Source organism: Chrysochloris asiatica, unplaced genomic scaffold, assembly GCF_000296735.1.
Source record: "Chrysochloris asiatica unplaced genomic scaffold, ChrAsi1.0 scaffold00061, whole genome shotgun sequence".
Classification (NCBI taxonomy): Eukaryota; Metazoa; Chordata; class Mammalia; order Afrosoricida; family Chrysochloridae; genus Chrysochloris; species Chrysochloris asiatica.
In genome coordinates, this window is record NW_006408579.1 from 3,135,775 (window position 1) to 3,149,887 (window position 14,113).

Below are 14,113 nucleotides of genomic sequence, written 5' to 3' on the forward strand. Positions count from 1 at the left end.
AGCTCATCTGAAACCTGTCCACCATGGGTGACTCTCCTGGTTATTTAAAATACCTGTGGCATAGTCCTGAAATCACAGCAACTCAAGCCACCACAGCACGACAGACAGATGAGTGGTGGCCATTTGTTTTCGTGTTGAAACTGTCACTTTAAATTTCGATATCAGTCTTGATACAATCAAGATGTTCTCTCCCAAGATGGCGGCTCCGGGAACAGCAGAGCGTCTTGAACAATGGATTTCTGGATTCTCCTACAAATTCCCCCAGCTGTAAGCTCTCCAATCCTCCAAACATACCTTTATATGTGTTTCAGAGTTCCAGCACCATCCCCTGAGCCTTCTTGGCCCGGTATTCCGTGGTGTTATTGATGGAGCTCCTCACTGCATGTCTACCTGATCTGCCATCTTGACTGTAGTACCTGGACTGTGGTTAGGGAAAGAGAATTATGTGCACACACACAAAAACAGGTCTATTCACAGACAGCAAATTGCATGGATCTTGCATAGGGCATGTATGGAAGTATGATAAGAAATGAGGCTAGTTTATTACAGAAGTCCCTTAAAGGGCATAATTAAAAAAAAAAAAATTGGATATCATCCTGTTAGCAATAGAGAACCACTGAAGGGTTTTAGGCAGGATGTTGTTGTTGTTAAGTGCCATCGAGTTGGTTCCGACCCATAGCGACTCTGAACAGGGATTCCTAGGCTGTAAATTTTTACGGGAGCAGAAAGCTCATCTTTCTCCTGTGGAGTAGCTGACCTTACGGTTCACAACCCGATTCATAACTAGTATGCTACTAGCGCTAGTAACATTGTAAATCTGTATTTTAGAAAAATCACTGAAGGCAGGTTGGAGGCTTTGGTGAGAGTGGAGTTGAAATTAAGGGGCTTTCTGTAGTAATTTAGGTAAAAATGGTGAATGCTTAAAGCAGTGGGTTTACAGAGGAAGAGATAGTTTGGAGGAAGTTTTAAAGTATTATCTGTAAGATTTAGAGAGAGATTAGATATAAGGAAGCATAAAGAAAGTTGTAATATGAGTCCCAGGTGTCTGATTTGTGTAGCTTAACAAGGTGCACATAAACTAGGATCAGACTATAGGAAGGCGAACCCAGGAAATGTCCAGTTGGCAACTGACAACTGTCTAGAACTCAGCAGTGTTTAGTATGGAGAAAAATTGTCATCATTAGTAAGTTGGAGATAGAACCCACAGCCATAGATGATCACTGAGAGAATGCATAGTGGGGAAAAAAGAAGAAGATCCCAGATTGGAGTCTTAGGGGAGGGGGAGACTGACAGTTATGGGGTAGGTGGCACAAGAAGCAGGGCACTTTATGCTCTGGGGTACAAAAAGGTATCATCATTTGAGTTAACCATAGTTTTCTCTTTTCAGGAATGGTAGTACTGTTGGCCTTCCGGTCCCACCTATCACAGCCTTAATCACCCCAGGTCCTGTTCGTCATTGCCAAATTCCTGATTTGCCTGTGGATGGGAGCTTGCTCTTTGAATTTCTGTTTTTCATCTACTTGCTGGTCGCCCTGTTCATTCAGTATATCAACATCTATAAAACGGTGTGGTGGTATCCTTACAACCACCCTGCTTCTTGTACTTCACTGGTAAGTTACAGTAGACCTTTAAGTTCTTCACGCTATATGGTCTAGAAGCTAGTTAGAAAGCCCATGTTTATAAATTATTTTGGGTAAAATGTTTTCGTACTAAATAATAGTTTACTTTCAGAGATAAAATGTCATGACATGACTGTTAAAAATACCTGCCTCCGTAAGAATATTAAGGCATTTCGAGCCCTGTGTGGTGTTTATATATACATATATATAAAACAGTATGAGTTGTCCTGTTGGGAGGAGTAGCATTTTTTTTTTTTTCATGAGGTTACTCAGGGACCCAGGATGATAGAGATTCTGTCATCTTATAAGCTGTGGCCTGCACAGTAATTGAGGTTCATATCTGTCAGAAAAGGGAAAGTGCATGAAAGACTATAAGCAAGAGTTTCTTAAGGGCCAGACTCACATCACTTCTACACGGGTCCACTCCTCATTGCAAAGAAGTCTGGGAAACATAGTTAAGCTGAGTGTCCAGCAGGAAAAAGAGAATACAGACTTTAGGGAAGAGTTGGACATTTCTGCCTCAAGGGAGGAATCTAAATACTGTGTCATTTTTTAAATGAAAAGGTTTTGTTAATGTCAGTCAGGATTAGATTTCCTGTTTTAAACTTAAATAGAGAAATTTATTTCTCATATAAAAAAGTCTGGAGGTATATGTTGGCAAGCCCATTTTTAGAGACCCAGGCTTCTCTGCCTCACTCACCATCCCACTGTGTGATTTCCATTTTCATGACTGTCTCATTGACAAAAATGGCTGTCCAAGCTCTAGTAGGGAAAATTGAAGGATCCAAAGAGCACTCATTTTCATCTGAGTCAGCTTTGTATAGGAAGTATATTTGAAAATCCTGTGTAATGTTGTTGTTAGCCACCATTGAGTCATTACTGACTCATACTGACCCTATGCACAACCGAACACAATACTGCCCGGTCCTGTGCCAACCTCACAATCATTGCTATGTTTGAGCCCACTGATGCTGCCACTGTGCCAATCCATCTCGCTGGGGGTCTTCCTCTTTTTTTCTGACCCTCCACCTTACCAAATATGACATCCTTTTCCAGTGATTGGTCCCTTCTGACAATATGTCTGAAGTATGAGAGACAAAATCTGGCCATCCTGGCCTCTAAGGAGCACTCTGGCTGCACTTCTTCCAACATAGATTGGTTTGTTCTTTTGGCAGCCCATGGTACTTTCAGTATTCTCCTCCAATACCGTAATTCAAATGCACAATTTTTCTTTGGCCTTCCTTATTCACTGTCCAGCTTTCACATACATATGAGGTTATTGAAAATATCTTGACTTGCGTCAGGTGCATCTTAGTCTTCAAACTGACATCTTTGCTCTTTGACACTTTAAAAAGGTTTTGTGCACCAGATACTTTCACTTAAATCTCAATGGCCAGAACTTAGCCCGGTAGCCTCTCCTAGCTACAAGCTGGAAAATGTAGTTCATTAACTGAGTGCACTATTACCCTAAATAAAACTGGGGTTCTATTCCCCCTCCTCTATATTTGAGTCAGCAACTTGCTGTCTCTACTGTACTTAAATTTTATTGTAGATTTCTTCCACCTTCTTTCTAGTTATTTAAGAGGACAGTTATAATCTTGATGGAAAGAAGGTGCTCCATAGATGGGAATGGAAAATAGTAGGTAAGGAGTCCTGGTGTGGCACTGTGGATTAATGCGCCAGACTGCAAAGCCGTTTGAACTGCCATGTTGGCAGTTCAAGCTCACCAGCTGCTCCTTGGAAACCCTACACAGGGTTGCTATAGGTCAGAACCGACTCGATGGCACTTATCAACAACAACAAAGGCTAGTACGCAGTTGGAAATGGCAAATATAGATGGTGATAGAAATACGCTCTAGGAGAAAGAATACTGTTGTCCCTCTGTAGTGTTATGTCCTGGTGTGACTGGTGCTTTAGGATAATGCATTGGACTGCAAGGTCACTTTGAACCACAAGGTTGGAGGTTTAAACCCACCATTTGCTCCTCAGAAACTCTATACAGGGTAGCTCTGTGTCGGAATCAACTTGATGGAACTCAGACCACAACAGTTTTATGAATGTGCTAGGACTTAGAAAAAAAACTGGGAAATTTTGACTTGGTGAACACGGAAAGGGAATGTGGACCAAAATTCTCATTATGGTATGGGAAAGAAATATAAAAAATTATTATTTAAAAAAATATATATATTTTTTCATTTTATTTTTGGTGCCGCCTTAACATTCTCATCTTTGTTTTAATGTAATTGTTCATTGTTTGGCCTCATACAGGTGCTTCTTAAAGGAGCAAAGTTCTTACAGATGATACTCATTATTTGTTGAGCCAGTTTATTATTTACCTATAATGTGGCCTTTAGTGGTTAGTTTCAGTTCAGAGTTTGAAGATGATCTCGGGGCAGTAGTCTTGGGGAGCCCTCCCATCTCAACCAGTCTAGTTATTCTGTTTTTGTTTGTTCGTTAGGAGTTTTGGGTTTTGTTTTATGTTTTTCTCCCTTTCTATCAGGGTCCATCTGTTGTGGCCTTGCTTAGGATGGTCAGTTGTGGTAGCCAGATACCATCTAGTTCTGACCTCAGGGCTGAAGGGGCTATTTAAAATGTTTGTATCACTACTAGATTGTGCCTGGAATGAAACATTAAGAATATTCTTTCTATATTGAACATTTACCTTCTTAAAGAAAATTTCAGTGTCTGTATTTAAGGATTTTAATATTTAGTATGAATTTTTTGTTGTTGTTTACTTCTTCCAGATATGTCCTCTCTAAGTAAATTCCTTACCATCTTCATGCTAACAGTGACCAGCACTTAGTAAAATATTTAGTATATTCTTTACAAGTGTTATCTCATTTCTTCTTCTTTTTTTTAAATGTTTTATTGTGAATAATATAATAGTTTACATGGGAGAACATTAGTTTTACATTCATCTTATCCTATCGTATATAATTGCATTGCCATGGTTACAGTCCCCTCCATGCATCATCAACCAACCAAAAGGTACATCCTACAAGGCTGCCCCATGCCCACCCCCGTCCCTCCCGGTCATCAGCACACAGCCCCTCTCCTTCTCTGGGTCTAGAGTCCCCAACTGCTCCATCTCTTCACATTATTTATTAGTTTTTAAAAAGCAGATAGGTGCTGCTATCTGACTCCCATTTAATAAAAGAAGAATGTGGGGCCTAGAAGTTATGAAATTGACTCAGTATCACACAGTGACAAAGTGACCCCACAATCCATGCCTATTCACTATGCCTTCTTTTCCTATATTAATCCTGTTTGTACTCCACAACTATGTGTTGTCTAGTTCATTATAAAATTTACTCTTTGTTTGACAATGCCCTGGAATCTTCTCATTTGCTGAACTTTCAGATGAGTCACCTCTTCTTCAAGTCGACCATTTCTGAGCAGGGTTTCTCCAAAAATCACCTACAACTGTTGTCTTGAAGCAAAGGGTGCCAAGTGTAGTTTCTGTAATCAGGAAGCTTTTGCTACAGTTGTTGCCTCCAGGATTATTAAATATTTATAATGAATTAATTGAGAAATTCAGCCAATACATCTCCATTTTGTTGGTTCATGAGATGATATTGCTATAAAGCTTTCCATTTTATTATCTCAGCTGAATATACAAACTTAGAACTAGAAGGAACCCTAGACAACATCCAGATAATGCTGTCAATTTATAGAAGAAAAGATCAACTATAAGACATATTCCGAAGTCAAGTTAGGGAAAAGGCTAATGGAATGCAATTAATGTGTCAGCTAGTACAGAGTTTAGTTTTACAAATACCCAGTTAGATAACTGTAACCAACAACAGTAACTTCTTAAGACTGGTCTGTTAAATTTGATATTCAGTGTAAATGTCAGTTTAGATCAATTTAGTCTTGTCATAATTCTGAAAATTATTACTTGTTAATTAGTAATACCATTTATTTTTTAAAAAGAGGAATACATTCCAAATAGTTAAAAATAGCTTAATGGAAAGTTAGAGCAATTTGCCAGAAAAAGAGAAGTAACAGGTAGGGGCTTTCTTCAAGATCTCTCCAAGTGTCCAGAAGCATTGTGGAGCAGTTTTCTTCTGTCCTATAGATTGTTGTAAGTGTAAGGTGATGTGAAAAAGATCTTTTGAGGGATAAACCTCTATTCATGTAGCAGTACCAGCTGGACACACCTCGTATTTCTTCCTGATGCAGTTTTTTGTTTGTCTTTTCCAGAATTTTCATCTCATTGATTATCACCTGGCAGCATTCATCACAGTGATGCTTGCGAGGAGGCTTGTATGGGCTCTCATCTCAGAGGTAACAACTCAGTCACTTTATTCTACCTATCACTTAATGGTTAGTGTTAACTACTAGAATGGGTTCAGGTTGAACTGTTCATGTGCAATTTGAAAATAATTATAAATAAATATTTTTACTCTCCCATGTGAGTTGAATTGGTGCTTTTAAAAAGGTTTTCATGCAATATATTTAAAATTCAAGTGTGAAATAACTTGAGAGAACAGTTCGAGATTTCATTTGTTGGGTAAAAACTTATTTCCAGCTTCCAAGTTCCTCAGTATAATCTTTTAAATTGTAATAAATACAGTAAAAATATGGTGAATTTCAGGTAATCATTAATATGAAGAATTATTTGTACATACTACAATTGCATCTAAAACATTCAATATCAGACAATACTTACTAGAAATTATTTACATACTTTTGTCGAGTTCAGTGTCACAAACATTTATTCGAATTTGTGAAAACGTGGCATTTTATAAGCAACATCAAATTTTACATGGGTTTCATTGAAGAGTGGAATCTTAAGTATAGTAGACAGCGGATGAAAGAATTGGAATCTTTTTTAAATTAAAATTGATGATAGAATTGGCCATTGGTATAATTTTTAAAATATATTTATAAACCCCAATAAGGGAGGAAAATGTGCTTTTTAAAAGTGTATTATCTTGGACCCTAAAAATAATTATAAAAATAGGAACAAACAGAAATGTTAACTTAGCTAAAGTGGCTAGAAATTTTAATATTGGGGCTTAAAATTCATTGTGAAGTAAATAAATATTTTTTTGTTTAAAATAAGTACCTATAATGGTAGGTAGGTGCGAATCAGCTTTTTCTTTCAAAACATACACGGCAAGTCTTAGTGTGTGTAAGCTGTAATTTTCAAGAACCTTATTTCTGTGAACACAGAGTACTTGGAGATAGTCAACCATGATCTGGAAGCAATTTGAAGTTAGCTGAAAACACTGGTAGTTGAATTGTCTGTTTTTTGTTTTTTTTTTTACCACAGTGGGAAAGGCTGTCTATAACCATCTCTCAGGCTTTGTATTTAAGTGCTGAAAATAGATGCTTACTTTTGAATAGAATAGAAACAGTTCTTTCTTAGAGAAGCTCAGTGACATTTTGTTTGCATCTGGTAAAATAGACATGGATTAATTTTGTTTTATCCCTTTATTTACTTAGAAACGGTACTTGTGCATGCCAAATTAGTATGTAAAACTCTTGTTAACTGGAGTTTTACCTTTAATTAAAAGGATCTACCTTGAAATGCACTGTATTCCTTCTTAGTGCCCTAGCAACAGGTTAGTAACTTTTACATGGCCTTAGTTGGAGAACATACTTACTGTTTTCTTAAAAAGTCTGTAATTCTTGTTGAAAGTTCCTAGGTGGAGAAGTTTGTGCTCAACTCCTAACCTAAAGATTGGCAATTCAAGCCCATTTCAGAAAAAGGCCTAGTGATCTGATTCTTTAAAAGAAGTTACAGTCAAGAAAGTCACATGGAGCAGTTCTTCTATGTTCTACACATGTCATTGGAATTGACTTGACAGCAACTAGTAATTCTTACTAAGAATAGACTATTTAAGCTACGTTTCAATAGACTTTTTTTTTGAAATGTTTTATTGTGAATTATGTGATAGTTTACATGGGAGAACATTAGCTTTACATTCATCCTATCGTGGGTATCCTTACATTGCCATGGTTATAATCCCCTCCTTGCATCCTCAGCCAACCATAGGGTATACCCTGCAAGCCTGTCCCTTGGTCATGAGCACACAGCCCCTCTCCCTCTCTGGTTCTAGAGTCACCAGCCACTCCATCTCTCCACATCATTGTATCTCTACCATCACTGTTTCTCTGGGTAGGGTCCCGTACTCCGTTCTTCTCCCTTGATGGTCCCAGGGACTGCCGCTCCTAAACTGCAAAGTCAATTACTCCCTTCCTTTTGCTACAAATCATCTACCTTTAAATTTCCAACCCTCACAGTCAGTCCTGATAGCAATTATTCACTATTGTACCACAATCGTCCTATCCCCATCTCCTTTCATCAGTCCCGCCCAGACAGATTGGATACTATTCAGTGGAGATTCTACCTTCCTCCGCGCCCTCTGGATCTAGGCTCCCTTTTGAAAGCTTGTAAGTCAGTCACTTCTTGCCTTTGTAGCAGCCCCCCCCCCCAACCCATTTTGCATAGCCGGTGTCCAAATTGCCCATCCATGTCTACCCTGTGTACTGAGGGGGTGAGAAAGATCCTCACTGTAAAGATTTGTTCCCTCTTTTGAGGGAAGATCATCAGATTGTATCAGATTACTCTTTTTTTTCCTCTTCTTTATTCTTCTAATTGAGTTCTGATCATCCAGTCATTGAAGCCAGGTCAAGTGTGGGTGTTCTTGTTCTTGTGCATAAACCCTCAATTCTTATAAGTTGGATGCTTGTGCATATTATCTGCAAGTGTGGGTGTTCTTGTGCATATGCCCTCAATTCTTGTAAGTTGGATACTTCACTCTACACTCTAGTCCTCTGTGGCTATGTCACTGACTCTGGACCCAGGAGCCCCCAGGTCTTGCCACACTGCTGACCAACCGGGTCTCCACCTGGGTTCACAGGAGTCTATTGAAGGTGGTAGGACTTAGCTTACAGCTTCATTGCTGTTTTTCCCTTACTTCCCCTTATCGGAGACCAACGTGGTCACCAGTCAGAGAGCGCATGTCTGCTCGAGTATTCCCCTTGAGTCTAAGTCTTGGAAGGGAGTTTTCCCTGAGGGGACCCAACCACTTGCCTTGATATCTCCTGGGTGAGCAACTTACTTGTTCTTGTAGTAGTCAGTCGGACTGCCGTTATTGTTTTGTATTTTTCCTGTTGACTTTTCTTTCAAGAAGTATCTTCTGTTCTTCTAGCTGCTCCAGGCTTGTCTGCTTATCTTTTCCAGGGAAATTTCCTACCTCAGAAGATTCTGGATGGGGTTCAGGAGTCCACCTATGGTCTTAAGCAATGCAGAGGCATGAAGCCTTCTTCATTGGGCACGTTGTAGCCCCATTTTAGGTATTCCAATCAGTTATAGGCAGAAGACAGACTTACAAGCTGTCTATGGTGATAATTCTAGCCATCCCTTTCTCTCCCTTTCAAGTGTATACTTTACATTGGTATCCAAGGGAAACAAAGATTCAAAAGACAGCCAAGCATCTTAACATTATTTCACCCTTTTACTCATTCAAACTATGCCTCAATCCCTGTATCCCAGAGCCGTGTTGTTCCAAGGTTATGCATACATCATTGTTTACCTCTGTTCCAGTTAGCCCATGCAAACCTTCCTAACTGTTCTCCCATCTGCCTTATTCTTCCATTCCCCTCCCACTTCTTGTTTATCATCCCCCCCCAGCACCCAAACTATCCTGTGTCTATTCCCTACCCTGTTCTCCCACCTTCCCCTCCCACCTGTCACCCCACTCCCCACATCCCTGTAACCAGCAAAGAGTTCTTTTTCACCCTCCTTTTAGTGTGGGTTCTTTTTCTTAGTCTTTTACAGTAGTGGTTCTATGAAGTATTTCTCCTTTTGTGACTGACTAATTCCATTCAACATAATGTCCTCAAGGTTCATCCATGTTATGTGGTGGTAACAACATTCCTTGTTGTTCTTCAAGGTAGCATAATAATCTGTTGTGTGTATTACCACAGTTTGTTAATCCATTCTTCAATTGATGGCACTTAGGCTGTCTCTATCTTTTTGCTATTGTAAATAGTACTTCTATGAACATTCAACATTGTGAAGTATGATTATTCTGGAACACTTAATTGTGCTCGTGAGGAATCTGTACCTGGACCAAGACGAAGTTGTTAGAACAGAACATGGGAACACAATGTTTTAAAATTAAGAAAGGTGTGTGACAAGGTTGTATTCTTTCACCATACTTATTCAGCCTGTATGCTGAGCAAATAATCCAAGAAGCTGGGTTTTATGAAGAAAAACGTGGCATCAGGATTGGAGGAAGACTCATTAACAACCTGCGATATGCAGACGATACAGCTTTGCTTGCTGAAAGTGAAGAGGACTTAAAACATTTACTGATGAAGATCAAAGAGCACAGCCTTTGGTATGAATTACCTCTCAATGTAAAGAAAACAAAAATCCTCACCACTGGACCAATAAACAACATTCTTATCAATGGAGAAAAGACTGAAGTTGTCAAGGACTTCATTCTTCTTGGATCAACTATCAACACTCAGGGAAGCAGCAGTCAAGAAATCAAATTACATATTGCATTAGGTAAATCTGCTGTACAAGATCTTTTAAAAGTGTTGAAGAGCAAAGATGTCAGCTTGAGGACTAAGGTGCGCCTGACCCAAGCCATGGTGTTTTCAATAACCTCATATGCATGTGAAAGCTGGACAGTGAATAAGGAAGACCGTAGAAGAATTGATGCTTTTGAGTTATGGTGTTGGAGGAGAATATTGAAAGTGCCATGGGCTGCCAAAAGAACCAATAAATTTGTTTTGGAAGAAGTGTAGCCAGAGTGCTCCTTAGAGGCCAAGATGGCCAAACGTCGTCTCTCATACTTTGGACATATTTTCAGGAGGGACCATTCGCTGGAGAAGGATATCATGTTTGGTAAGGTAGAGGGTCAGAGAAAAAGTGGAAGACCCCCAACGAGATGGATAGGCCAAGTGGCAGCATTGATGGACTCAAGCATGGCAACACTTGAGGTTGGTCCAGGATTGGGCTTGTTTCATTCTGCTGTACATAAGGTCATTATGAGTTGGTACCAACTCGATGGCACCGAACAACAATAACAACAGCTAGTGATTGTGAACATTTCTTCATACATTTGTTGGCTGCCCGGATCTCCTCCTTGGTGAAGTGTCTGTTTATGTCCTGTGCCCATTTTTTTGTTGGGTTATTTGTCATTTTCTTATAGAAGTATTGTAGGTTCCTGTATATTTTAGAAATGATTTCCTTGTCTAATGTGTCATTGCAAAATATTTTTTCCCATTTTGTGGATTCCCTTTTTACTCTTCTGGTGAATTCTTTTGATACACATAAGTTTTAAATTTTTAGTATGTCCCAATCATCTTTTTTGTGTAGTTTTGAAAATGTTTGGTAGTCTGTGTATGCCCGGAATTAGAGCCCTCATATTCGTCCCTGTTTTTTCATTGATGGCCTTTATAATTCTGGGATTCACATTTAGGTCTTTAATCCATGCTGAATTTGGTTTTATATAATGCATGAGGTAAAAGTCTTATTTCAGTCTTTTGCATATCGTTTTCCAGTTCTGCCAGCACCATCTGTTGAAGAGACTATCACCTCCCCATGAGATATATTTAAGCTCTTTATCAAAAATCAGTTGGCTGTATGTGGATGGATTAATTTCTGGATTCTGTATTCTGTTCCATTGATCAATATATCTTTCATTGTACCAGTACCAAGCTGTTTTGACCACTGTAGACCGTGTAATAAATTTTGAAATCAGGGATTGAGAGGTTTCCAACCTTATTCTTCTTCTTAAGGAGTTCTTTGCTTATCCTAGGGCTCTTTGATTTCTGTTTGAAGTTTGTAATAATTTTTTCCAACTCTTTGAAGAATGTCGTTGGAATCTGGATTGTGTAAATCCAGACTGCAAAGATTATATGCCTTATATGTATAAATTGCTTTAGACAGTTTTGACATGTTCACAATGTTAAGCCTTCCTATCCAGGAGCATGGTATATTCTTCCATTTTTGCAGGTCTCTTAGTTTCTTGTAGTTTTTTTTTTTCTTTGGGTGGCTAGATATTTCTTTCTTTGGGTGGCTATTGTAAATGGTATTGTTTTCCTAATGTTCTTTTCAGTGATGCCATTGTAACTATAGAGGAATCAAACTGATTTTTGTATGTTGATCTTAAACCCTGTCACTTTGCTGAATCTTCCAATGAGGTCTAGTAGCTTTTTTACTGAGTCTTTGGGTTTTTTTATGTAAAGGATCATATCTTCCGCAAATAGAGTTTTACTTCCTCTTTGTCAATATGGATGCCTTTAATTTCCCTGTCTTGCTGTGTAGCTCTTGCTAAGACTTCCGGCATAATATTGAGTAGGAGTGGTGTCAAAGGGCTTCCTTGTCTGGTTCCTGTTCACAGAACTAAGGCTTTCAGTTTCTCTCCATTGAGAGTAATGTAGGCTGTTGCTTTTGTATATATGCTCTTAATTGTGTTGAGGAATTTCCCTTCAATTTCTACTTTGTTGAGTGTTTTTATCAGGAATGGATGTTGGATTTTGTCAAATGCCTTTTCTGCATCAATCGATATGATCATGTGGTTCTTTTCTTTTTTCTTATTTATATGTTGGATTACGTTGATCAGTTTTCTAATGTTGAACGATCCTTGCCTCCCTAATATGAGTCCCACTTGCTTGTCACGTATTATTTTTTTGATGTGGTGCTGGATTCTGATGGCTAGGATTTTGTTGAGAATTTTTGCATCTGTGTTCCTGAGGAATATTGAGTCTATAATTTTCTTTCTCTGTTATGTCCTTCCCTGGTTTGATATGAGGGTTCAATAGACTTTTAATCAAAGACTTAATTTTGTAGCTTAATGTCCAACAGTAAGATTAATGTTTAAATATTTGTTCTGTGTTTCTTATGGAATGTTGTTGTTGTGTGCCGTGGAGTTGGTTCCGACTCATAACAACCCTGTACAGGGTTTCCGAGGTTGTAAATCTTTATGGGAGCAGAAAGCCTCATCTTTCTCCCGCAGAACAGCTGGTAGTTTCGAACTGCTGACTATGAGGTTCGCAGCCCGATTCATAACCACTACGCTACCAGAGCTCCTTTTATTATGGAATACCATGTATTTATTAAGGAGGTAAGAGAAATGTCTGCGTGTTGACCTTTAAGATATTAAGTGAAAAATGCAAGATGCAGTGTTTAAATAAGGCAGTTGAGGAAATAAAATATATTTGTTTATGTACTAATTATCTTTAGAAGAGCATACCAACTAACAATGGATTGTCAAGTTGATAACTGGGATACAGGTCTAGCAAGAGTGAAACTTTTCACTACAAACACTGTTTTTGTTTTTTGAGCTGTGTTACTTACTCAAAAATTATAAATACGACTTGTGTGGTGATGCTTTTCCTAAACTATGTAAATTCAATGACTAAGGTTTCATCATAAATCACCCTCCCTTCTGTTAAAATGTTTGCCTTCCCATTTTTGGTTATATCACAGAAAGAATCTCTACCTGAGAAAGACCAGTCTTTTTTATGGGTGAGGCTGGAGGTAATTCAGAAAGCTAAATATTATTAACAGAGGAATCTGTCTTTATCTAGATAGACTCCTTATTCACCTCTAGGTCAACTCAACTTCTGTACATCTTCCACAAGGCCAAAAATAACTAATCTTTAACCAACCGAAAGCAGCTCTCTTTATAAAATCAATTTTCCTTTAAAAGTCCATTCTATTGACATCAATTTTTTTTTAAAACACAGAAGTAAAAAGAGAAAATTAAAGTTTACTCATCTAGTTACTATTGGTATATTTCCTTCTAATTTTGTCGTCTATATAAAGATTATGTATATTTATTTTATTTATTTGGGATATTTTCTGTATACAGTGTTCTATCTGGAACTTTTCACTTAAATACCTTAACCTCAGCCATCTAATGTGTGTGGGTATTTTTGTACTCTTCACATAAAGAACTCTTGGTTATCCTTTAGGTCTCAGTTTAAATGTTATTTCCTTAGTTACAGTTTCTTATTATTTGCTTTCCACAGCAACCTATTCTTCTGGAGTACTTTTCATAACAATTATAAAAATAATTTGTTGTCCAAGTTTAAGTTTCGTTTTGGTTGTCATGGTTGGACAGCTTGAAAGACAGAGATCTTACTTGTCTGAGTCATCACTGTGTCCCTAGGGCTTGCTATACTGTCTCTCACTTATAGCACAATGGGTAAGAGCTGGGGCTTTGAAATAAGATAGATGGATAAACACATTCAAGCTCTACTTCTCTGATAGCACTGAACAAATGCAGCCTTTTTACTTCTAACCCTGAACTTTTGAGAGTGGAGCCAGTGGAATAACTTCACTGGCTTAAATTCCTTCCCTAGATTTTGGCTCTTGAGGTGCATTGGTATAAGGAGTGATAGGGAATTATTTGTCCTGCTATGACTGAGAACAGCTTTAGCCTTCACCACAATTAGTGACTGAAGTAATTCATTATGCAAGAAGCATTCAACTGCTTCTTTGAATGATTAAATAGCTA

At 38.3% G+C, this 14,113-nt stretch overlaps 1 protein-coding gene across 1 annotated transcript in view; it reads left to right on the plus strand.

Moving 5' to 3' along the window:
- The window catches only part of TMEM39A (transmembrane protein 39A), a 54,216-nt gene that overhangs the window by 22,795 nt on the left and 17,308 nt on the right, over positions 1-14,113 (plus strand). Inside the window, exons 2-3 of the mRNA XM_006864155.1 lie at positions 1,388-1,610; positions 5,823-5,906. Coding sequence (XP_006864217.1) covers positions 1,388-1,610; positions 5,823-5,906 — 307 coding nt within the window. The remainder of the gene's footprint in view (positions 1-1,387; positions 1,611-5,822; positions 5,907-14,113) is intronic.